A 26390-nucleotide genomic window follows, 5' to 3' on the forward strand; every position below is an offset into this window, starting at 1 on the left:
AAAGCTTGGTGTCATCTGCAAATATATAAACAGAGCAGTTAATGCCATCCTCTATATCATTTATAAATAAATTAAACAACAGCGGGCCCAGTACAGAACCTTGGGGTACACCACTAATAACCGGGGACCAATCAGAGTACGAATCATTGACCACCACTCTCTGGGTACGATCCATGAGCCAGTGTTCAATCCAGTTACAAACTAAAGTTTCCAAACCCAAAGACCTTCAGACAAAGACCGTCAGACGTCTATGAGGGACAGTATCAAACGCTTTAGCAAAATCCAGAAACACTATATCCACAGCCATTCTCAGAACAGCGAATTAGGTCAAAATTCAAGCTCCATTGACTTCAATAGGATTCCTTTGCAGAATTCCGCATAATATGAGACTGGTCTTATATTTTTGACAAATGCAGAAAGTGGAATTACCGCTGCAAAAATGTATTGTCTGAATGGGACTGCGGAATCCCATTAACATCAATGGGCAGTAAATTTTGTGGAATTTCCAGCTGAATTCTTCTGCGGAATTTCGTATGGAAATTCTGCTGTACGAACATAGCTTTAGACTGTCTAATCTAAGTTTAGACCTTTTTTTAAGTTGGATTGTTTTTTAAATCTAGTATGCATTGCAAAATTTGGTGCATGGTGTCACATTTAAACCATGCTTCCTTTTCTTTCCCCCAATTACCCAAATTTACTAAGACTGTCTAATTTTTATATGGAGTAAACTTAGACTAGACAGTCTAAGGCTAGTTTCACATGAAAAAATTCTCTACGAAGCTGACACTTCCAAGTGCCACTGAATAAGTCGGTGCTAGGACAGCACAGACATTGCCGCCTCATAGATAAGATCATTCTTTTGACTGCAGAATTTTTAATGGCAGACGTTCCATAGTGTGCATTGTGCAGTGGAATCCCATTGCCAGCAGTGGGATTCTGCTGCACCAGAATTTCTAACTGAAATTCCTAAGCAGAAGCATAAAAAATGACACACTGCTAGTTTAATAAAATAACAAAACAAACTATGCTTACCTATTTGATGCTTTCTGAGTGCAGTAATGCGTCTCTGGTCCTCTCTGATGCCTCTGTTTAATTTCCTAGATGATATGTTCTCCTGATGATGTCCCCTGGCCACTCTGCAGCCAATCACTGGTCTCAGTGGTAGCCAGTATGAGATGACTGGAGGCCAGTGATTGTCTGCAAAGTGTTCGGGACATAATCCAGAGGGCAGGGAGAGATCATCATGCAGAGAGCAGGGAGAGCGCATCATGCAGAGAGCAGGGAGAGTACAGGGAAAGAGCATCATGAAGAGAGATGGGACAATGCATCATGCAAAGAGAAGGGACACCGCAGCATGCCGAGAACAGGGAGAGCACACCATGCAGAGAGCAGGGACAATGCATCATACAGAGATCAGGGAGAGCACATCATCCAGGGAAGTATATAGCCTCTTAACGACAATGGACGTAAATGTACATCATGGTGACGTGGTACTTAACACACCATGACGTACGTTTACGTGCCGACATGATCGCGAGCACCGGATAGGTGCTCTCCTCATGCCCGGCAGGTCCCGGCTGCTATCAATACAGATCACGGCGATCCGATCATCCAGCATGGCGGACGGAGGTCCCCTCACCTGGCTCCGGCTGTCTCCCGGGGTCTTCTGCTCTGGTCTGAGATCAAGCAGACCGGAGCAGAAGATCACCGATAATACTGAGCAGTGCTGTGTCCTATGCATAGCACTGCACAGTATTAGCAATCAAAGGATTGCTATGAATAGTCCCCTATGGGGACATATAAAGTGTAAAAAAAAAAAAGTTGAAAAATGTAAAATATTAAAGTAAAAAAATTTGAAAAATCCCCTCCCCAATAAAAAAAGTAAAACGTCCGTTTTTCCCATTTTACCCCCCAAAAAGCGTAAAAAAAATTATTAATACACATATTTGGTATCACTGCATGCGTAAAAATCTGAACTATTAAAATATATTGTTAATTATCCCGTACGGTGAACGGCGTAAACGTAAAATTTTTTTTTTTAAGTCCAAAATTGCTGCTTTTTTGTCACATTTTATTCAAAAAAAAATTTTATTAAAAATTTATTAAAAGTAAAACCTAAGCAAAATTGATACTTATAAAAACAACAGATCATGGCGCAAAAAATGAGCCCTCATATTGCCCCATATACGGAAAAATGAGAAAGTTATAGGTGGTCAAAATAGGGCAATTTCAAACATACTAATTTTGTTAAAATGGTTTGAGATTTTTTTTAGTGGTACAATTATAGAAAAGCAAATAACATGGGTATCATTTTAATCGTATTGATCCACAGAATAAAAAAAAAAAATCATTTTTACCGGAAAGTGTACTGCGTGAAAACAAAACCTTCCAAAATTTGCTAAATTGCGTTTTTCTTTTCAATTTTCCCACATAAATAATATTTGTTTGGTTGCGCCGTACATTTTATGGTAAAATAAGTGATGTAATTACAAAGTACAATTGGTGACGCAAAAAACAAGCCCTCATATGGGTCTGTGGATGGAAATATAAGAGAGTTCTGATTTTTAGAAGGCGAGGAAGAAAAAACAAAAATGCAAAAATAAAATTGGTCTGGTCCTTAAGGGGATAGAGGCAGCGGGAAGGACCAGAGCAGCATTGCACAGCAGTTGCACTCTATGTGCAGCAAGCAGGTGACTGTTTTTTTTTTCTTATAAGGCTGTTATTTTATTTATTTATCTCAGAAAAACCTCTTTAAATCCTGGAGGGCCTTAGACGCATGCTATCAATAAGTATCAATAACCCAAGAATAATTCTAGATAGATCATGAAAATATAACTAGTAAATAAAACTAATACAGTATCTCATGCCTAGAGTATAGCCTCAGGTGTTATATTTTATGAATATTGCCTCAGGTGTTATATTTTATGAATATTGCCTCAGGTGTTATATTTTATGAATATTGTGGAGCCAGAATTCTAGCACATTTGCAATAGTAGATCTGCCCCAGTAAGTCTATAATTCTTATCTGAAAGTATATGGGATTGTACATTTGTGGTAAAAAATGTAGTTTTATATTGTGAAATCTTCTGTTTGTTAAAGGTAAAAACTGTCTAATGTATGCTGTATTCCAGGTCTGCACCATTTCTTCACTAGGGAGCTGCTTTAGGAGAAGCACATCTGGGAAAAATAGGCTTTATCACACACATTAAGCACTGGAGACAAAGACAATACAGTGGCCACTACGGAGTAAGTCCTTTTTTAATATTTTTTTTTTTTTTTCCAGCAAAGTCTCATTTATTATTTTAAATTAATATGACATTATATTTCTGCACTAAACCTGTCACAGTGTTTTTATGTGACAAAAGAAGCAACAGAAAAAAAAATAGCTTTGGTGATAAGGCCAAAAAAGGGTTTGCAATTACAATTTTGTTTTTATAAATTCCTTTATGATAATTGTTTATATAGCATACATTTCATAAGAGCACAGTTAAAGGAGATGTCTCATACTTAAAATTACCAAAAAACTTAACCCTTATCCACAGGGATAGGGGATACCTTTGAAATTTTGAGAGCCACCACACCCCTCCATGTATATCTGTATGGGAGAGCCCGAAGACGAACGGCTCTCCTGTAGAGATATATGGAGGGGGTGTGGCAGCCTCCTCTTCGGGCGGGGTCATGACATGCTGCTCCCAGGGAAAGCCAGGGCTTCGTATAGGAGATAGCGGGGGGCCCCAGCGGTAACACCCTCTGCAATCTAAAACTTATTCTCTATCCTGTAGATAGGGGATAAGTTTTTCTGTAATTTTAAGTATGAGACATCTCCTTTAATAAATGAAAAAAAAATTTAGCATAGAAACCTAGAATGTGTCAGCCCAATATTCTGAATGATATCAATAGTCCCTGGCCTTATCTTACTGTATATGAAGGAAAGCCTTATGCCTAACCCATGCATGCTTAAACTCCTTCACTGTAGTGGCAGCTACCACTTCTGCAGGAAGGCTATTCCATGCATCCACTACTCTCTCAGTAAAGTAATTCTTCCTCATATTACTGCATAAACCTTTGCCCCTCTAAATTTTAAACTAGGTCCTCTTTTTTTCTTTTAAATATACTCTCTTCCTCCTCCCTTATTGGGCCCTACTTCACCAGTAATCTCGGCATGTGAATTAAATAAAAAGTTTATATTTTTGGAGGGAAGTTTTTTTTAAACAGTAACAGAATTTAAGAAAAAAGGAAATAAAAATGACATCACAATCAATAAAAATAAATGAGTCCATTGCACAGACAGATTTTTTAACAGAAGTTTTTACTTCCACATACTAAAATTACAGTCTTGTTAATAAAGCCACATGTATCGGTAGACAAAGGAAATACCAAGTGTCAAAGAGGCTTCTGAGAAATTGAAACCCTGAAAAGAGGGAAAAGTTTCTATTCTGACAACCAACTTAAAATTAGGAAGTAAGATTTCTATAAAGTAATCTCACTTCATCCTCATTCATGAATACATCCTATTTAATCTATTCAGCCTAATTTCCTAGGATCCAATTTGTGGTTTTTGCTTGTAGGAACCCAAGGTAGCAGAAGGTGGGGAGAAGGCACTCTCTCATCAGACATTTCTACTTCTGAGCTGTTTGCAGAAGGGGTGTACACAGGGCCAGACTGGGGATAAAAAACAGCCCTGGAAAAAACTCCATACCAGCCCCAGAGGTCAAAGGGTGCAGCCGTATCATACATGAGAGAAGCCTGGTAAATCAAATACCAGGCTTTCACTACACAGGTTCTAAGCACTGCAGCCTGTGAGGGAAGCCTGGCATTTCATTTGTCCATTCCGTTGTGTTGCTGACTTGATACTGTGCCCTGCCTGCCAACCAGGCTGACCAGCAAAAACTTTACAGTCTTGCAGGCAGGGGTGTAACTAGTATCACATGGGCCACAAAATGTTCTAACTTCAACCCCCCTCGATACAATCTCCCAATCTAAAGTCCTCCAAATTGTAACAATGCTAACATAATGTAGGTTGGTAGTCAGGTATGTAGGTACTGTAGATAGGTTGTTACGCAGCCAGGTATGTAGGTTGTTAGGTAGCCAGGTACGTAGGTGGGCAGCCAGTAAGTTAGGTAGCCAGGTAGATAGTTAAACTCCAAAAAGATCCAAACTCCTGGTAGATAGTTAGGTAGCCTAGGTTTGTATGTAGGGAGTTAAAGGATAAGTATCATTAAGAAAAACGTATCCCCCTATGAGAAGGATAAGTTTTAGATTGCAGGGGGTCCGAGCCAGTGGCGGATCCGGGGTGGGGGTGGGGGGGGTGGGGTTGTTGTTTAACAGGGCAATTTCCCCCATTCGGGATTCACATTCGGGACATATCCCTATAGACCATAGTAGTAGATCATGACCCTTGTGGGGGCCACTGCCTACCTAATGTGGAGGGAACTATGCTGCCAACCTAATGTGGGGGAGCTATACTGCCAACCTAATGTGGGGGGAACTCTACTGCCAACTTAATGTGGGGGGGGGAACTCTACTGCCAACCTAATGTGGGGGGGGAACTCTACTGCCAACCTAATGTGGGGGGGGGGACGACTCTACTGCCAACCTAATGTGGGGGAACTATGCTGACAATATAGAAGGTAGGTGCATATAGAAGGCAAGGCTCCCGGCACTGACGCTGACCACCTGGGATCTTAGGTTAGTGGGTAGCGCTGGAGATACAGGTGCTGAGCAACAACAGGGGGTGCAAAAACTTCTTGAAAACCACAGTTCAATACAATCCAGGTAGAAGAAATGAAGATGTAGCACTCACCCAATGTTGAAATACATGAAGGGACTTTATTGCAACATCATATAGGTGCACACATAACACAGGAGACAGAAAACAGTGTGCAGCTACACGAGCTGCAGGAGGAGAGGCGACTGCCCCTTTTCGCGTTCAGTACACCACTTGGTCACGCCTACCTCGGCTGCTGCACACGGCACCATGCTAAGTAAGCACAGTCTCTGTGGGTGTGCGCACAGCTGATGAGTCATATTGCTATGACGACCGGTAAACACACTTACACTACGGCGCATCGGCTGGCTAAAGGCCAGCATGTGCTATCATTTAGAGTCGGACCGATGTCCAGGAATACCTACAGAAAAAGTAAGGGTAGGGGAGAAAGGGAACAAGTTAACACAGTCACATAAACATTGTATGGACTGATTTAAATGAACAAGTGTCAGATAAAGGCATTGAACTCATTCCTCTCGTTCAGTCTGAGAGGACCTGTGGCTTGAGATAAAGAGATGAGTCTTGCTTCTCTCTGCAGTAAGTGGGTATGAAGAGTCAGACCCGGCATCGCATTCTTCACCACCTCTAATCCAAAATAACAGAGGCAGGATGTGGAGCCCTCGTGTGCATCAATTACATGCTGTGACAGTCTGCGTACCCCTTGACCTTGCCCTGCAAGTCTGAGGTGCTCCCAGATTTTCATAAAGAGGAGTCTTATAGTAGAGCCAATGTAAAAGTGTCCACACGGACATGTGAGGCAAAATACCACATAAGGCATCCTGCATGTCACGAGTTCCTTCACATGTATATCCATGCCGCCTACTTGGAAGTTCTTCCCGGTGAGCATATATTTACAGTATGCACATCTGCCGCACTTGTGATTACCTTGTGGTGTAGATTGATTTAACTATGTTCTTTTCCGGATCCCGGAGTCTGTGCTAAATTTACTTTGAACTAGTTTATTTTTATTGGTGGTACTGCTTCTGCATGTCACCATGGGTTTCCTCATTGCTGTTTCCCACAAAACTGGTCTTCTTCAATCAAGTGCCAGTGTTTGTAAATAGACTTACGGATGTCAGAGGCTAGATTATTGTATTTGAAGGAAAATGTGAAGTGGCCCTCTTTTTGTTTCTTTCTCTTTTTTGTTTTTGTAGATGAGATCTTCTCTAGAACGGGATTCAGTTTACTAGAGAGCCTGCTCAAGTGTCCTCATTGGGTAACCTCTGGACGCCAGATGTTCCAAAGGGTCACTGTTGATTTTCTTTAGTCGTAAAAACTGACTAAAGGGGATTGCCTCTTTAGTATGAGGTGGGTGGAAGGAGTCGTGGTGCAAATACATCAATGGGGCTGATGGTTTTCTGAAACCTCTGGTAGGTAGCTCATTTCCATTTATGGAAATCAGCCCGTCAAGAAAGGCGAGTTCCATTGTACTGAAAACAGAAGGGAACTGCATATTCATGTTATTTTTGACATTTAAGTAGTGAACAAATGCTACCCCTCCACACCCCTCCACACAACCAGGATGTCATCGACATACCTTTTATAGAACTATATGCAGGAGATGAAGGGATTTGCGGTGGTATATATCATTTGAGCTACCAAGAAAGCCAGGTACAGGTTTGCCACGTGCATGACACCAGAGTGCCCATCGCAGTACCGTTATGTTGCCTGAACCACTGCACATAAAATTGGAAGAAATTATTCTTCAGCACCAATTCCAAAACCTCAGACACAAATTCGCAGTACTCCTTAGATTTTTCTACTGCTTTTAAAAACTCTTTCACCGCCTCCACACCTAAGTCAAGTGGAATTCTTGTATACAGTGACTTGACGTCGACCGACCCCAGTCACCTTCCTCTAAACTACACCTTGTAGGCATTCCAGCAGGTTGTCTGTATCCTTCACGTATGAAGGGATATCCACTAGTAACGGGCGTAATAGCCAATCGATATACTGGGAGAGGAATTCTGTTACCCAGCCTATGCCCGACACAATGGGCCGTCCCGGAGGGCTTTCCAGTGATTTGTGAATTTTGGGCAGATGGTACCATTGGGGTTTGGCTGGGCAGAGTGAAATGAGAGGTGCGTGGCTGTACAGAAACGGCGACCGCGTAATGACGTAGAGCATAGTGACGCACCGGCGCTGTGATTTTGTGAACGTTATTACGCTGCCACGGTATCTTTACGGCCGCGCACCGCTCTTAAGCTGGGGGAGGAGCCCCTGCACAGCACTGAAATCTATTTCATGCTCTGATGCAAACGGACTGGGGATGCAGGGTCGGCGCAATGAATGAGAGCCAGAGGTGGAGTGACTTTAGCTTTTACCTCCAGCTCCTACATGGGCTAGGGTACGTTGGCACTGCTGTGCTGGCCGGCCCACAGGCCGGGCAGCCTACTGGAAATTTTCCCGGTAGGCTAGTCTGGCCCTGGGTGTACTGTAGGACAGCCAATATGTGCTTAATCACAAATACAGTGCATGAGGTAGATGCTACAAACAACATTGTGGTAGATGAGGTAGACGTTACAATCTAAATCATATAGCAGAAAAAGTCAGTATGTCTGGCACTGTACCCAGTTTTGCCCAGGAGATTGCACTGTTCAGGTGTGAAACTAAATCCCTATGCATGAGTTACACTGGTGGGGTGCTAATTCCATAGAGGCACAAAACGCTATATCCAGATGGAATAATTGCACTCACCATGTGGTAACTTTTTTCTTTTTTGCTGGTGCTTTACAAGGTGACAGCGTGCAGTGGATAGCATGGTCTGCAGCGGGCGAGGACGCCGGGACACTCCCGACACTGATGACAGCTGTTTTGTAGGAAACACCTACTTCTTCAGATCATGCCTCCTGTCAACGTCAGTACCGGTTAAAAGACCTATAGGAGCTGACGTCAGCAGGTGAACATGTAACAAAAAGTGCAAGTGAATTTAAAGACAAATTAAAACACAATGCAATGCTGATACTGATATTATATTAAAGCTTAGTGTGTTGCGGATGATAGCTACCGTAGTGCAACAGTGTATTGCCTGCAGTTGGCTTTCAATAGCCTGCCGTTTGTAGCCCACCTTGACCAATTTGGACCAGGACATCTAAAAATTCTAATTCTATGTTACAATCTATATACTGCTATATAGAGATGAGCCAGCCGAATCTGGCGAACCCAGATTCGACCTGAACTTTTGGATTTTTCTGACTCACCGAACACTCAAGCTTTTACCGTTTCGGCCGGTAAATAGCATGAAAAAAAGGAATGTTTTTTTGGCGGGCAGGGGGCAGTAAGATGACTTAGGGAAAGCTGCAGATCACATGATAACCCAGGTCTATCATGTGACATTCTGCTTACTGTGTCAATCAGGCACAAAGGCCAATAGGACACAGCCAGGGACACAGATAAAAGGGCACTGACGTCAACCCACAGTGTTCACAGCGCTCAGAACTTCTGCAGAGAGGAGACAGAGAGAGGGAGCGAGCCAGACATAGGGACAGTTAGTGGTTAGAAAGATAGAGATACAGTTTAGAAAGGGAGAGAAAGATATATAGATAGATACACATTAGAAAGAGAGACCTTGTGTGTGAATGGGAGTCAATCCCCATACAAGAAACCTATAGGGGATCCTATACAGCAGTGCTCCCTAACCTTTTTATCACCGCGGACCGGTAAACGTTTGATAATTTTTCTGTGACCCGCTTGTTTTATATAGACAGCAGCCCGCTCTCATTGACAGCAGGCCCCCCCTCTTAATAGACAGCAGGCCCCCCCTTATAGACAGCAGGCCCCCCTCTTATATAGACAGCAGGGCCCCCCTTATAGACAGCACTCACTCTGCTGCTAGATCAGTGGTCTCCAAACTGTGGACCTCCAGCTGTTGCAAAACTACAACTCCCAGCATGCTGGGAGTTATAGTTTTGGAGCATCTGGAGGTCCACAGTTTATAGACCGCAGCCCCCCCCCCCCCTCCTCTTGTAGACAACTCCCCACCTGCGGTTGTCCTTGGGTGCTGCCGCTCCACTGCCCCTTTCTCCTGTCCTCATCATGGCGTCCTATGGAGGAGCATGTGACATACACGTCACTCTGCTTCCTCTGCGCAGTTACGCTGGACACAGGGGAGGAGGAGTGACGTGTGTGTCACATGCTCCTCCATAGGACGCAATGATGCGATCGGGAGAACAGGAGAGCAGCTCTGCAGGTATCTGACATGGTATCGATTGACCAGGAGGAGGATCAGTGTAACAATAGCAAATTTTTATTCGCTATTGTCACACAATGGGCGGGCTCGGCCGCCACAGTGAAATTATTTAAAGTTCCTCGGCGGCACGGTACCGTTTGATCCGTGGACCGACACCGGTCCGCGGTCCGGGGTTTGGGGAACACTGCTATACAGCATACAAGGGGCATCCTAATCACAGCCTCTGAAGGACTCATCTTTTACAACCACAAATTCACAGACTTTTATAAGGCTCATACCTGAAAATTCCTGAACTAAATAGTGTTCCTCAACCAGCTACAGTAGCCAGTGGCATGATCTGTCTTGGGCCTGTAGTTTTGTTGCATTTTATACAGTTCCAAAAACACTGTCAGCACGCATTGTGCAGTAATCTCTGCCAGTCAAAAAGCATTTTTATAAGGTAATATGTATCTGCTTAGACAGGGTATAGAGCTGTTAGGCATTGTTTTAAACGTTTAGGGGCAGATTTTAATTGCTGGTTCGAGTGTAAACGAAAAGTTCGGAGAGTCCGGCGAACCAAGCTTTTCAAAAGTCAGCTTAACTCTACTGCTATAGTAGTAAGATACATAAAAATTTACACACTGCTAGGTTAATAAAATAACAATACAAACTATGCTCAACTATTTGATGCTTTCTGAGTGCAGTAATGCGTCTCTGGTCCTCTCCAATTCCTTTATTTACTTTCCTGGATGACATGTACTCCTGATGACGTCCCCTGGCCACTCTGCAGCCCATCACTGGTCTCAGTGGTAGCCAACATGAGACCACTGAGGCCAGTGACTGTCTTCAGAGTGTTTGGGACATGATCCAGAGAGCAGGGACATCACATCATGCAGACAGCAGGGAAAGTGCCTCATGCAGAGCGCAGGGAGAGCGCATCATGCAGAGAGCAGGGACAACGGATCATGCAGAGAGCAGGAAAAGCGCAGCATGCAGAGAACAGGGAGAGCACATCATCCGGGGTAGTAAATAGAGGCAACAGGGAGGGCAGAAAAGTGTTGCCCACAGAGTGGCACTCTGTATGCAGCAAGCAGGTGAGTATAGTGTATTTTGTTATTAGGCTTAGGCTGTTAAATGGGCACTGTCATACAGTCGCTCTCCCTGTTTCATACACAGGCAGAGAGCGAGTGCTGTTCACTGCCTATGGCCAGACCCCACTTCCTGAGTTTGGTCTCCTGCCAGTCCAGCAGGAGACAAAAGTCTGTGCTTTTGAGCAGATAGAATTTGTCCTGGACCAGAAGGGAGACCCCTAGTGGCCAGATTTATAAGGCCATGAAAGTGACATAAAAAATCATTTTTTTTACAGGGAGTAAATTACAGATTTAATAAATTTTGTCTACACATATCAATGGCCCATGCCTGTTATTGTACCTTTTATCAGTTCACTTAATGGGTACCTGATTTTTGTTTTTCTTTTTTTATTTGCAGGTGTGCTTTAAATGGTTCTGTGCTATTATGACAGACAACCAAAGAATAATTCTTGATACTGTAGCTCATGAAAATAAAACTAGTAAATAAAACTGATACAGTATCTCATGCCTAAAGTATAGCCTCAGGTGCTATATTTTACGAATATTGCACTCTGCCTTTGCTGATGTTTGCATACAGAAATGGGAGATTCAGATTAATGGGAGAGTCACAGAAACATCTGCCAAGTGTCCTCATAAGGCTAGGTTCACACTACGGAATTTCCGAGTGGAATTTTAAAGAAGCATTCCCTTTGGAAATTCCTGTGCAGCAAAATCCCATTTCTGGGAATGAGATTCCGCTGCACAGTGCCCACTGTGGTATGTCAGTGGTGGATATTCCGTCTCCAAAAGAATGAGTCCACTCCGCAGGCATTGCCGTCTGTGGAGATGGATATGTACGTGCAGTCCTAGTGATGAACCTAGGGATTCCGTAGTGTGAACCTAGCCTAAGGCCACTTCCCACAGTCTCATTTTGTTGTACGTTCTGTTTCTAAAAATAAGCAGAATCTTTGCTCTACTTATGTCTGACCGCCAGCCTTCATACCCTGTTTTCCTCATCTCCTACTTATACTCCCATCATCTCCTGAGAGTTTCCTTTTGTTCCAGAGCCTTACTTCTATCTGTTTCCCTCGTCTTTCCTGTATTTGCTTTACTTCTGTCATGTGCCTGATACTAGTAGAAGCCGTCTGCTGTGCAGGGTCATACATTATTGCATAACAGTATATAGAGAATCACTGAACATGCTGACAAGTGTGAAAAGCAGGTCCACATTATTGGTGCCCAGAGGACTGGAAGTTGCAGGCTTTGCTTTTTATTAACATTGCTGTGCAGCCCACCACCCAGGTACTTCAGGGAAAATGTAAAATTGGTTGTGCAGGAAACATGCACCACATCTGTTGATAGGTTGTGTCTGATATTACAGCTCAGACCAATTGAGGTGAACAAAGCTGAGCTGCAGCACCACAAACAACCTGTGGACCAGTGTTTCCCAACTAGGGTGCCTCCAGCTGTGGCCAAACTACAACTCCCAGCATGCCCGGACAGCCTTTGGCTGTCCGGGCATGCTGGGAGTTGTAGGTGGGCCACAGCTGGAGGCACCCTGGTTGAGAAACACTGCTGTGGACGATGTGCTGTTTTAGAAAAAAAACTGTCATTTTTTTTTAGTTTTGGACATTATGCAGGTATGTACTTCTCCTTCAACTAGTACAAATACTAAGCTTAAAAAAAATAAATTAAATTTAAAAAAATAAACGATGCAGTTTTTTTTTGCGTTCATTGCTTACTCAGATGCCACGTATGACACATGAGATACGTTGACAGTTATGGCTGAGTAGCATAGCTAGTATGTTACCAAGGTGCTTTACTCACTATTCACCAAAGACTAGACAGTGGCCCTCATTTACTATTGCAAACCCAAAATGTTTTGTCGGGTTGTGCGCCAAATTCTGTTGCATTGCGGCAGAAATTCTGTCTGAGCCAGAGAATTTGCGTCAGAATTGAAAAAAAAAACGACTAACTCTCCATTTTGCTAAGAAAACCCCAAAAAGGGGTGTGGCCACCGGGAAAAGGGGGCATGGTCTCCAAAAAGGGGCGTGTTCCCGACATTTTCACAAAAACCCAACATATTTACTAAGGTTTCCACATAAAATGAGGTGGATTTGAGCTGAGGAAAACCAGACAGATCAGAGCATGTGTAAAAAAAAAAAAAAAAAAGCAAAGTGTAGGGAAAGTGAAAAATGTAGGGAAACCTTAGTAAATACTGTGGAAAATAAATTGTAGGGAATTAAAACCCACAAAGAAACCTACACAACACTCTTAGTAAATGAGGGCCAGTGTAATAGTTTAAAGGTTAAAGGGGAACTCCGGTGGGAAAAACATTTTTCAAATTAACTGGTGCAAGAAAGTTAAACAGATTTGTAAATTGCATCTATTTAAAAATCTTAACCCTTCTAGTACTTATCAGCTGTTGTATGCTACAAATATACTACAGAGAAATTTGTGAAGTTCTTTCCAGCCTGACCACAGTGCTCTCTGCTGACACCTCTGTCCATGTCAGGAACTGTCCAGAGCGGAAGAGGTGTTCTATGGGGATATGATTCTAATCTGGACAGTTCCTGACACAGACAGAGGTGTCAGCAGAGAGCACTGTTGTCAGGCAGAAAAGAAATTCACAAATTTCTCTGTTTTATACAGCAGCTAATGAGTACTGGAAGGATTAAGATTTTTTAATAGAAGTAATTTACAAAGCTGTTTAACTTTCAGGCACCAGTTGATTTGAAAGCATTTGTTTTATACTTGTTTCCACCGGAGTTCCTCTTTAAGTACAAGCATGACCATCAGCCCCTCCACCATTTAGATGTCAACGCCACAGTTGATGATGCAAGTATTTTGACAAAAATAGGTATAGTTTAAGAGTTGCTTAACATTTTTAAGCGTGTCATGCCATAATGACCACATGTATATTATGATGCATCATAAATCTCAGCATCGGGATAACCCACCAGATTATTTGGGGAATATAGAGGGGCTTAACTAATATGTGGGGGAACATGCTAACCTAAATACTATGTGGGGCACATAGGAGGGCCTAACTACTATGTGGGACATGTAGGGTGGCTTGTAAACATACAAGCGGCTGTCTCACAAAAATGTTATCCCTTAAGGACATAGCCCATTTTGGCCTTAAAAGGGTATTCCACCCCTAGATATCTTTTTCCTTATCCGAAGGATAGGGGATAAGATGTCTTATCGTGGGGGGTCCGGCTGCTGGGACCACAACCCCATTCATGTCTATGTACTAGCTGTCATGCCCCCTTTCATAGACATCACAAACAGAACGCTGAAGTGCCGTCCCGAAGATCGCAGTGGATCCCAGTGGCCGGACTCCCCAAGATCAGACATCTTATCCTTTGGATGTCCTTTGGATGTCTAGGGGCGGAGTACGCCTTTAAGGTCACAGACAATTTTCATCTTTGCGTTTTTTTGCTCCTCTTATTTAACCTCTTAATGACCAAGACAATGAAGTCTGTATGCCCCTTAAAGACTAAGCCTGTTTTTTTTTTTTCAAATCGGGGATGTATGACTTTATTAGAGAATAACTCTGGTAAAGTTTTGCCAATCACGAGAATTCTGATTTTGTTTTTGTTTTTTGTCACAAGTTCATGTACATAGTAAAAGTGAGCTTATGTGATTTATTAAAATATAAATTATAATATATTTTTCAATAAAGAAATATTGAAAAGGAAAAAGTGAGCTGATATCATTTGTAGTTTTTTTTACAATGCAAAAAATCATGAAATAAAAAAAATAAAAGATTTTTTTGCTATTTTAAACACTAATAGGTTGCATATATTTATACTTACTGATCAAATAGTTTATGAAACTCTTACTTTCAGACGTCTACTTTATTTTGACAACATTTATTTATTTTTTATTAACATTTTAAATGAATTGAAAGCGTTACACAATTTTACTTGAAATGTAAAACATTTGATCAGTAAATTTTTTTTATGTGCTATGCAAGGTTTGCAGAAACTTAGGTGGTAGAACATAGGTATTTTAAAAAATAGACCCCTCAAGGTATTCACTAGGGTGTATAGTGAGAATTTTAACACGATAGTTTTTTGGCTGGAAGGTCAGTGTAAAAAATTGAAATACATTTTTTTCACAAATGCATTATTTGTGGGACATACTGTATTTTTTGTACATAGCTTCTGATATTGAAAGAAATGCACCGTATAATTTATTGAGCTGCTTGTCTGTTGTTTGAAAAAAACAGCTTAAACCATATGTGGTTCCTTGGCTGCGTGGTGGACCCAGAACATAGTAACATAGTAACATAGTTCATAAGGTTGAAAAAAGACCAGAGTCCATCAAGTTCAACCTATACCCCTAATGAGTCCCTACTGAGTTGAGTTGATCCAGAAGAAGGCAAAAAAAAACTCATACTAGAGGTAAAAATTCCTTCCCGACTCCAAATATGGCATCAGAATAAATCCCTGGATCAACGTTCTGTCCATATAAATCTAGTTTACATAACCAGTAATGTTATTACCCTCCAAAAATGCATCCAGCCCCTTTTTGAACTCTATTACAGAGTTCACCATGACCATCTCCTCCGGGAGAGAATTCCACAGTCTCACTGCTCTTACAGTAAAGAACCCCCGTCTGTGCTGGTGTAGGAACCTTCTTTCCTCTAGACGTAGAGGATGCCCCCTTGTTATTGATACAGTCCTGGGTATAAATAGATCATGGGAGAGATCACTGTACGGTCCCCTGATATATTTATACATAGTTATTAGGTCGCCCCTAAGCCTTCTTTTTTCTAAACTAAATAACCCTAATTCTGATAATCTTTCTGGGTACTGTAGTCCTCCCATTCCCCGTATTACTCTGGTTGCCCGTCTTTGAACCCTCTCCAGCTCCACTATATCTTTCTTGTACACTGGTGCCCAGTACTGTACACAGTATTCTACGTGTGGTCTGACTAGTGATTTGTACAGCCGTAGAATTATTTCCTTGTTGTGGGCATCTATGCCCCTATTGATGCACCCCATGATTTTATTAGCCTTGGCAGCAGCTGCCCGACACTGGTCACTACAGCTAAATTTACTATTAACTAAGACTCCTAAGTCCTTTTCCATGTCAGTCGTCCCAAGTGTTCTCCCATTTAATACATAATCCCAGCCCGGATTTTTCTTCCCCATGTGCATTACCTTACATTTATCAGTGTTGAACCTCATCTGCCACTTCCCAGCCCAAACCTCCAACCTATCCAGATCCATTTGTAACAGTGCACTGTCCTCTATAGTGTTTACCGCTTTACAGAGTTTAGTGTCATCTTCAAAGATTGATACTTTACTATTCAACCCCTCTGCAAGGTCATTAATGAATATATTAAATAGGACAGGACCCAAGACGGACCCCTGTGGTACCCCACTAGTAACAGTCACCCAATCAGAATAAGTACCATTAATAACCACCCTCTGTTTCCTATCATTGAGCCAGTTACTTACCCACTTACACACATTCTCCCCCAGCCCAAACCTTCTCATTTTATGCACCAACCTTTTATGTGGAACCGTATCAAATGCTTTGGAAAAATCCAGATATACGATATCCAGCGATTGCCCCTGGTCCAGTCTGGAGCTCACCTCCTCATAAAAGCTGATCAGGTTAGTTTGACAGGATCGATCCCTCATAAATCCATGCTGATACGGAGTCATACATTTATTTTTATCAAGATATTCCAAAATAGCATCTCTTAGGTAACCCTCAAACAATTTACATACAACCGAGGTTAAACTAACAGGTCTATAATTCCCAGGGTCACCTTTTGACCCCTTCTTAAATATTGGCACCACATTTGCCAAGTACCAGTCCTGGGGAATAGTCCCTGTCACTATAGAGTCCCTGAATATTAAAAATAGGGGTCTGTCTATTACATTACTTAATTGTTTTAGAACACGGGGGTGAATGCCATCTGGACATGGTGATTTGTCTGTCTTGATTTTTTGTAGGCGGCACTGTACTTCTTCCTGGGTTAGACAGGTGACATGTAAAGGGAAATTTACCTTATCACACTGTATTTCACCTGGCATTTCATTTTCCTCAGTGAATACAGTGGAGAAGAATTTGTTAAATATATTTGCTTTTTCCTGATCCCCGTGTATAATTTCTTCATCATCATTTTTTAAAGGGCCAACACTTTCATTTTTGACCTTTTTGTTATTTATATAGTTAAAGAACATTTTGGGGTTAGTTTTACTCTCTTTGGCAATGAGTCTTTCTGTCTCTATTTTTGCGGCTTTTATCTGTTTTTCTCTATAGCTTTTTAATGCTTCTTCACTGCTGTTCTGTTTTAGTAATTTAAATGCTTTATTTTTGTCATTTATTGCCCCCTTAAAATTTTTATTCATCCATATTGGTTTTCTTTTATTTCGGACCCTTTTATTCCCATAAGGTGTATACATCTTACACTGAAAATTTAAGATATTTTTAAAAGTCTCCCATTTAGTGTCAGTATTGTTCTTTTTGAGGACATTATCCCATTTTATATTGTTAAGGGCTTCCCTGAGTTGATCGAACTTTGCTTTACTAAAGTTCATTGTTTTTGTGGCCCCTCGAGAGATTCCCTTATTGAAGAACAAGTTATAATGTATTATATTTTATGATCACTATTTCCTAGGTATCCTTTTACTTGCACATTAATTACTCTGTCAGGTAGAAGGAGAGGAGCGCCATTTGGCTTTCAGGACATCATTTTAGGCCAAATGGATTATAGGCCAGACTTCATGCCTGCCAGAACCATACAGAACCCCCACAAGTGACCCAATTTTGGAAACTACACACCCTAAAAGTATTCACCTAGACCAAAAGTGAGAACTTTGAATCCTTTTTGTGTGGCTGAGATGGTTATAAAGTCAGTAGAAAAAAATTATAATTTTTTCTCCACAAATGCATCATTTGTGGGCAGGGGCGTTACTGGGGGGAGGGGGATGGTCCTAACAGGGCTGGAGCCCTGAGTCTCAGGCCCATAGCCCCAGGTCTGAGGCTGCCTCTGTGTTTTTAGTTTTTTACTGCCACAGCTGCTTTAATTATAAATGTCAAATAGAAAATCACTAATTAGGCTCTTGGTATAATAAAACTTAACTTTTACTTCGATAGGGTAAAATACAAAAATTATAGTGGTACAAGACAAAAAAGTGCTGGGATCGGGGAAGGGGGTACAGGTGAGTACCTATGCTAACAACTCTGCATAGTTAGGGGGGCTCTTGTCACTGAGTGTGGAAAGGGGATAGTAATCAACACATTACAGTAAAATATACATAATATATACATATACACGGTGAAGTGGCAGACCTCTATTGCCAACGCATTTCGCCCATTAGTTGCAAGGGCTCATCAGGGAGTAAGAGGAAACCACAATAGGATACATAAAATAATGATTTTGAGAGAAAAAGATACAAACAATTGATGTTAATGGTGTTAATGCAGCATTAGTACACTGGGTTAGTAGGTTTCAGCCAGTCTGATATGTTGCGTTATATGTAGACCATAGTCAAAGTCAGTGTTCTATCAAGATAAATCACAGAGGTAGGTCACACAACAAATGACTAAGGAGGGGTGGCACATATAGGTTAATATGCAAAATGGTTCATGTAACATGATATACATAGAGCCGATGGATCCCTGTGCACGTAGTCCCAATTGGACTTCTGTAGGGGGTTTACGCCAACTGTGAAAGAAACACATGAATTCCAGTGTCACTCGATAGAATAGTATGAAACTATGGTGACAAAGCGTGACAGGAAAACAGCTTACCAATCCTATCAAACTGTTGTACATGTGGCAACCGAATGTAGTGCTCCAATATTACCGAACGAGGACCTAAAGATACATGGTGGGGACCAAAAATAAAGGTAGGAAGACCTGAAAGTGTATATATATATATATATATATATATATATATATATATATATATATTCTATTCGTCCTAAGGCAGCACTCAGATGGCATATTTCATCCCCCAGACTCCACCCTAGGACGGTCCACCTAGCAAGATAATCATAAATTGCATAGTTAATTGCTGACCTGATAAGAACCCTCTCCTACAGATCACACCTGTGTTAAATTTTGTCCTCATTCTACCAGTAGGATGTGTTTCACCTGCTCCTGTCTCCCTTTGCTTTTCCTTTTGTTTGGATGTTTTTGGACTTACAGAACTTTTGATCAGCCAGTGCAGGGTCCTGGCTGAAACGTTTGAAGTGCCAGTGCGTGGTCCTGGCTGAAACGTTTGAAGTGCCAGTGCAGGGTCCTGGCTGAAACGTTTGAAGTGCCAGTGCGGGGTCCTGGTTTCAGAGTATGTTCTGAGCTTCATGCCTTACCAGTGCAGGGTTCTGGTAATATCTGAACCAGTGTCCTCTTATGAGTCATAAGCCAGCGCGGGGTCCTGGCTGACTCATACTGGTTCCGTAAGTATAACCAGTATATGGCGCCTGTATACACTATATCCAGTGCGGGGTCCTGGTAAATACAGAGTGAGCTTAATATCTGCTGCCACAGTATATCCAGTGCGGGGCCTGGTGAAGACTGAGTGCACCTCATGCAGGTATGTTTCATGCTTGGGGGGGTTCCCTGGCATTATATATTCTTGCGATATGTAAATAAAATTGCTTTATCAAGTACATCACATGCCGTGCGGTCCTGGCAGCAGAGATGTTTTTAAACCTTGGCAGGTTCTGTGAAGGTCTATAGCAGCTGTATTACTTTACCGACCATGGTTTTAGGTGCGGGGAAAAAGCGCATACGGGGCAAAAATGAGCCGACCGGACCGAACATTTCACTGCGGTCGGCTCATTGAAATGAATTACATACGGGAGTGCATAGAAAGGCACACGGGAGCGCAAGTTTTTTAGCTCTCCCCTGCCGTATGCGCTCCCGTATGGGGGAAAACGTAATGGGAACCCAGCCTAAGCCATATAGTCTGTGGTGCCTCCGGGTGTTGCTGGACTGTGGCTCCTGGCGTGTCAGGACGGCCTTTCTGTCCTGGCGTGCTGAGAGTTGTGGTTTCGCGGCATCTGGGAGCGCACTGGTTGTGAGACACTGATATAGTCTGTATAAAGTCTGTTATGCTTGTGGCATATGTGACAAGGTGGCAAGGAAAGGGTGTATTTCCTTGGCTCACCCTGGAGAATCTCTCACCTTCTTCTTAAGTAATGAGGCAGCAGGGAAGGGAGGTGTATATAAGATGGAGACTCAGTCTGATCTGTGCTCTCCCTTGGAAACAGTATGCTGGTTGTTAGAGGGGGAGACACACGGGCCCTGTTTAGGTAACAGGCAGCAGGCGCTGCGAGTGGTCCAAGTTCGGGTGTGAACTGGTAGTAAAACAGGTTGCAGGTGGCATGGGTTTTAACTGGATGAGGGAAGCTCACCAGTTGATAGGCAGGGCATGCTGAGAGTTATAGTCAGCAACCAGACGGTCTAGGACTTTATTTTGTTTATGTTTTTTTTTAACCTGCAACCTGTGTAAATAAAGCTGGCAAGGAGCCAGATTTGTATGAGAACTGTGGTCTGCTGTATTATTGTGAGGAACGTGTCCCGTGGCAAGTGACCAGGACGATCCGAGAGCTAATCCCTGAGACGGTTCGTCACACATATTATATGCTTATAGTATGCTATGTTTGTAGATACAAGTTGTTGCTCTTATTGTCAGCCATTTAGTCTGTATGAAGCCCTTTAGTGCTTGTAAATATAAGCGATACTCTGTCAGCCATTAGTCTGCATATATCATGTAGTACTTGTGCATAAAGCATGTAATGCCTGTATATAAGCTATTGCTCTTCGGTAGCAATATATGCATGAAGCCTGTTGTGCTTAGTAACACAGGCTATTGTTTCCTGTTGTCAGTCAGATTGCATAGAGCCTGTAGTGCTCGTATATACAAGCTTTGCTCCCTGTTGTCAGCCTTATAGTCTGTATAGTCTGTATTAACCCTATAGTGCCTGTGAATACAAGCTGTTCCTGTTGTCCGCCTTATAGTCTGCGTAGAACCTGTAGTGCTTGTATTTTCAAGCTTTTTGCTCCTGCTGTCTGCTATATACTTGGGTGAAGCAAATCTGTTGGGTTTATAGATACAAGCTATGGCTCCCTGTCATCACCCTTGTTTGGAGAGGCCTCTTCCTATACTCAGGAGTATGGCTCTTGTTGCCGATCTATGGTGTTGTTAATATCTAGAGACATATTGTATTGTACCCTGTATGCGGTTGTGTAGAGTTACTCCATTGTGCATATCCTGTATACTGTCATGTGGAGTCACTTCTTTGTGTATAGTGCTCTGTATACTGTCATGTGGAGCCACTGCCTTGAGTATAGTGCTCTGTATTCTGTCATGTGGAGCCACTGCCTTCAGTGTAGTGCTCTGTATACTGTCATGTGGAGCCACTGCCTTGTGTATAGTGCTCTGTATACTGTCATATGGAGTCACTGCCTTGTGTATAGTGCTCTGTATACTGTCATGTGGAGTCTCTTCCATTGTGTATATACCCTGTATATGTCTTGTGTAGTCACTTATTTGTGTATAGGGCCCTGGTGCAGGGTCTCTTATTTTTGTAGCTGGACCTGGCACCAATATGATCTGCTCTTATATTTCTGTTATACCGCCTCTTGCTCTGGTGGTTCTGTGGTTGTCATCACTATAATGTACTAATATGTGTTTCTTTTACAGATATCAGACCTTTCAGATGGAGCATCTGTGTAAGAATACATAGGTCTAATCCTTGGCGTGTAGTATGTGCCAGAAATATTTTTAAGAGCCGAGGCAAGTGCTCTCTATCACCCAAAGAGCAAGAAAAAGTGCAAACGTGTTACACTAAAAAAAAGTGTACAAAGGATGTGGTCTATCCAGGTTTGATGCCCCTTTTCGCCGAAGCTATTAAGGGGCCGAAAATGCTTCTGGCTTCAACCGAGGCATTACCCAAGGTATCAGCCGAGGAGCCGTATACTGGTGGCATCTTGACCAAGATACAGGCATCAGATTTAACTCAGAGACTGAGAAACCGCAGATACCCTAAGGGTATTGTCTCTAAAGCATTTCAAAGGGCTAAAAGGAGTGACAGATTCGAACTTCTAATACCAAAGATGAGACCACAAGAGGATGTGCTGCGTTTTGTCTCCACCTATCACAATCAGTGGGGAAAAATGAGGTATCTACTACAACAAAACTGGAGGATTCTACAAGCAGATGATCGCATTAAAAGGGTAATACCAGCCAAACCGGTATTGGTATCCAAAAAGGCACCAAATTTAAAGGATGTTGTAACAAAGAGTCATTTCCAGAGGCCTCCAGTTAAACGGACAACTGGTGTCCGACTACGTGGTTCCTTTCCCTGTGGGGATTGTAATATATGCAGATTCATGAAACCCACATATATGTTTAAAAATCCGAGAGATGGTAAGGAATATCGGCTGGACACTTATATTAATTGTAAAGGCACGAACGTTATTTATGGCTTAATTTGTCCCTGCTCCTTTATATATATTGGCCAAACTGGACAACAACTCCGCAAGAGAGTCCAAAAACATCTCTCCAACATAACATTGGCGGACCGAGACTCCAAATTATATTGCAAAATCACATCTGTGGCCACACATTTCCTGAAATATCATAGAAGACAGGCCCATGGAATTACTGTAATCGGATTGGAACAAGTAAAAGGCGACATCAGGGGGGGCTCTCTCACCAAACTGCTTCTTAAAAAAGAATCCAAATGGATTTATAACCTGCAGTCCGTAACTCCAACTGGATTGAATGAGGAACTTCTCTTCTCTGGATTTTTAGGTGAGTAGATGTTTCATACGAGGGAAGGTCTCTATACTCTGGTCCATATGATTATTTATTTATATATGTATATGTTCCCCTTTTGTGTTCCACCTATTATATTCCTCCAGTCAATCTTTGAGGATCGATATCGTGGTTGTCTCTATCTCTATGGCATAAGCAATGACAGAGTATGCTATATCTGTGGAACTTCATCAGTAGCTAAGATATTGCCTTGAGTATTATTTGACTGTCTGGCTTTGACTATGTTCTCTCCACCCCCTCCCCCCCCCCCCCTTTTCCTTTTTCTCTTTCCTCTTATCTCTTTCTTTGGTCATCACATGGGAATTCCACTACACATAGTCTTTTCACATACTTTCTTCTCCCCCCCCCACCCTTTTTTTTCTATTTCAGGGGTTCACTTGGTTCACACAATCATGTATGGTAGGGTTCACTTTGGGAGGTGTTTGGGCTAGTCTCCCCTTCATTGATTGATTTAGGCATCACTTTTACACATTTTTGGGGATACACACTTATTCATCATGTTCACCACTACACAGCACATTACATGCATTTCAGATAATTTATTATGTTTCCTTGGTCACATTAGTTAAGATAGGCATTCTGCACACACATATAGAGGTATACACAGATTGGGTTTTCTACATGGTCACGCCCGACACATTAAGTATTTATTATCAATACCAATATCAGATACGCATGATGGAGACCATATAGCACACCAGTTCCATGTACCATATATGTCATAATATTTGTTAATAATATAGGTATTTATCATAGGTTCTGAGTGTGATATTGAGGTACCTTATCCTGGTCAGTATTGGGAGCCACAAACAGAGGTGGATTGGGACTGCCTACAGCCAATGAGAAGTTGGGATGAGATTCTTTTGTGATTAATATATAATGGATTTTTCAAACAATCTTCTTGGATTGAAAGGTGACTTGGAGGATAAACAGACCCTTGAGGGGAGAGTGATAGAGTGAAATCAATTTCCTGAGCCACTATGATGGAGCTTTGCAAGGCTATAAAGAACTCTCGCAGTAAACCGATATTGCAGAAGGTCGCCTGGAACATCCAGGATTTGTGCATAAGTCATTTGACAATCAATGGGCAGAGGATCTCTATGGGACTTTTCTTCCCCCGCATGGACTGTACATAGTATGGTTATATATGATTTTCAGTCTATTAAAACAAAAAATAAAATTTCCCCCTTTTATTCTGGGGTATTTTTTACATATGTATATATTTTTGTACATATAGTTTATTAATACTATTTTTGTAACTTGCAGAGGTGACAACGGGTTGACCACATCGGGTTGATATATGAATCCACAGGGAGATGGGTCAGTTAGCAATGCATAGATACCGGTATTAGGTAGGGGGTTCTGGTTATGGTGGAACTGTGATAAATGGCTTATTGACTGAAGAACAATGGAATAATTGGTATGTGATACGTTTTATTTGATATGAATGATACAATAAGGTGGTTTTAGGTTTTGCGGCTATTATTATTACTTTTACATACACTATATGACATGATGCTATAGCTTGATATAATGAGGTGACTATACATGATTGGTATTATGAGGTTCTTTGATTATCTTTGTATACATTATATTACACGATGTTATAATTATTGGTATTTTATTTATTTATATGGAGTGGTATGGTATGCCTTATCATTATTATTAATTTGATTATGTTTTTTTCAAGTAGGACACTATTTTGAGTGATGTTATTTTTTGAAACAGGATAAAGTAGTTTAGATTCGATGATTTTTTATTATGATTTACAGATCATGTACATTGGGATACACTAATCATGTTACCTAATTGATTAAGTTATATTAGTATCACGACCATTAGGATATTTTTGAATAGAAATTTAGCAATATATAAATACATTTTACTTTAGGGATTATGTTTATTACTAATCATGTATAGTTTGGTCATATCATCTGGGTCTCATTATATTAAGCATGTATGTTGGGACATACTCGATATTATTTTATTAGGCTATGAGTAAGGTTATTTCAATGTATTATGGTTTAATAATCATGTATACTGGGTTATATGAATCACCTTTTGCCAATTATACCCGTGGGTTCATTGTTATAGTTTGGCTCACTAATTTTGTACATTAATTATGCATACTATGACATGTTAATTGGGTCATTTAATTATTATGGTTATTATTATAACACCATATAAGTATTTTCAACTGTATAACCATTGCCCCTATGCCATACTACCGGTTTATGCATAGTGTTCTTCTGTAATTTTTGCCCTCTTTTATGATGGAGAATATGGGAGGTTCCATGGGTCATGTGGCCGCGGGCCGTGTGACCCAGAGGCGTGGTTATCCTTGGATACTCACTATTGTTCATTGATTGCGCTGCCGTGTCGGCCTCGGCAGGCATGTCAGCGTGGTTTCCTTGGTGACCGCGCCTCTGTTGTTATCACGTGACCGCTCGTCATGCGGTCACATCACCCTAAGACGTCATCACATCGGCTGACGCGGACGGAGGTGGCTGTCTTTTTGGGAATAATCCTATCTATTATATTATGACGCTATCTTGGCGGCGTCTGAGGATGCCGATTAATGCATGGACGCCATTGTGTTGGAGATTTTGGACACTCTATGGGTATTATCAACGATGTCACATGATGTGGTTATGCCCCTATGTGTCAGCTGACACAAGATGGCGGCCACGGCGTGGTCTCCGTTGTCACACCTGCAAGGTATTTCCTGTATTTTTTGTGATTTACTTTTTGTATATAAGACACAGTGTCAGTTCACGTCTCCACACTCCTGAGGAAGTCACTCAGTGACATTTGCTCCCACTTCATGCAGGCCTTGCCTCCTATCTGACCTCACTTATTCATTTCTTGCTGGCATCTTTAGCTTATTCAAATATTTTTTCATATTTATTGTTTGCTTGCCACTTTATTTCCAGATATACCGCATGTCATTGTCTGATATCTACTGTGATACCTCTATATATAGGTTCATTTTGCACATGACACTTTACAGTTAGTTTGTGTGATCTAGGTCAGACGGGGGCATAGTGCACTGTAATTATTCTTATTTTGGTAGATGAGCCACATCTTTTCAGCCCTAGTCCAGATGAGACACATACCATGTCTCATCTGTGTGGTGTGGCCCGTTATGGGCCTTTTTAAGTGGTTTTAATTCATTTTTCTGTATCTGTTATTATTGTTTTTTCTGCTATGTCAATCATGTGCTCCTAATAAAGATTGTTACATTTTTGCATTAATTGAATATCCTTGGTGTGCTTCCATTTGTAAATTATTTCTGGGTTTGTTGCAAAGATGCCCAGGGGTTGCAGGGAGGTGAGGAACCTAATGGCCACACACACCTCCCCTAGACCGCCAGGAGGGACACCCAGAAGGGCTACTGCATCCTGACAATCCAGTGTACAAATAAAGACACAAACGTGGCACAGTGACAAAAAAAAAAAAAAAAAATAAGTGAACGAGTGCAGATATACTGCCCGGTCATCCAGCTGGATCTATAAAAATTGCCCTGATCCTAGCCAGAAGGCCGGGAGACAAAGGGTGAGTGCC

General features: G+C 41.7%; 2 protein-coding genes across 14 annotated transcripts in view; one reads left to right on the forward strand and one right to left on the reverse strand.

Moving 5' to 3' along the window:
- The window catches only part of IRF7 (interferon regulatory factor 7), a 207756-nt gene that overhangs the window by 92242 nt on the left and 89124 nt on the right, over window positions 1–26390 (reverse strand). Inside the window, exon 1 of one of the 13 annotated variants that reach the window (XM_056527140.1) lies at window positions 5804–5944. The exons of the other annotated variants lie outside the window; for them this stretch is intronic. The gene's annotated coding sequence lies outside the window, so the exon portion shown is untranslated. Of the gene's footprint in view, window positions 1–5803; window positions 5945–26390 lie in introns of those variants that run through there. 13 annotated transcript variants of the gene reach the window in all.
- Window positions 2982–26036, forward strand: LOC130276998 (uncharacterized). The gene is made up of 3 exons (XM_056527148.1): window positions 2982–3246; window positions 21690–22802; window positions 23583–26036. The coding sequence occupies exons 2-3, from the start codon at window positions 21875–21877 to the stop codon at window positions 23693–23695; spliced, it is 1041 nt and encodes a 346-aa protein (XP_056383123.1). The 5' UTR covers window positions 2982–3246; window positions 21690–21874; the 3' UTR covers window positions 23696–26036.

The sequence above is a fragment of the Hyla sarda genome, chromosome 6 (genome assembly GCF_029499605.1).
Source record: "Hyla sarda isolate aHylSar1 chromosome 6, aHylSar1.hap1, whole genome shotgun sequence".
NCBI lineage: Eukaryota > Metazoa > Chordata > Amphibia > Anura > Hylidae > Hyla > Hyla sarda.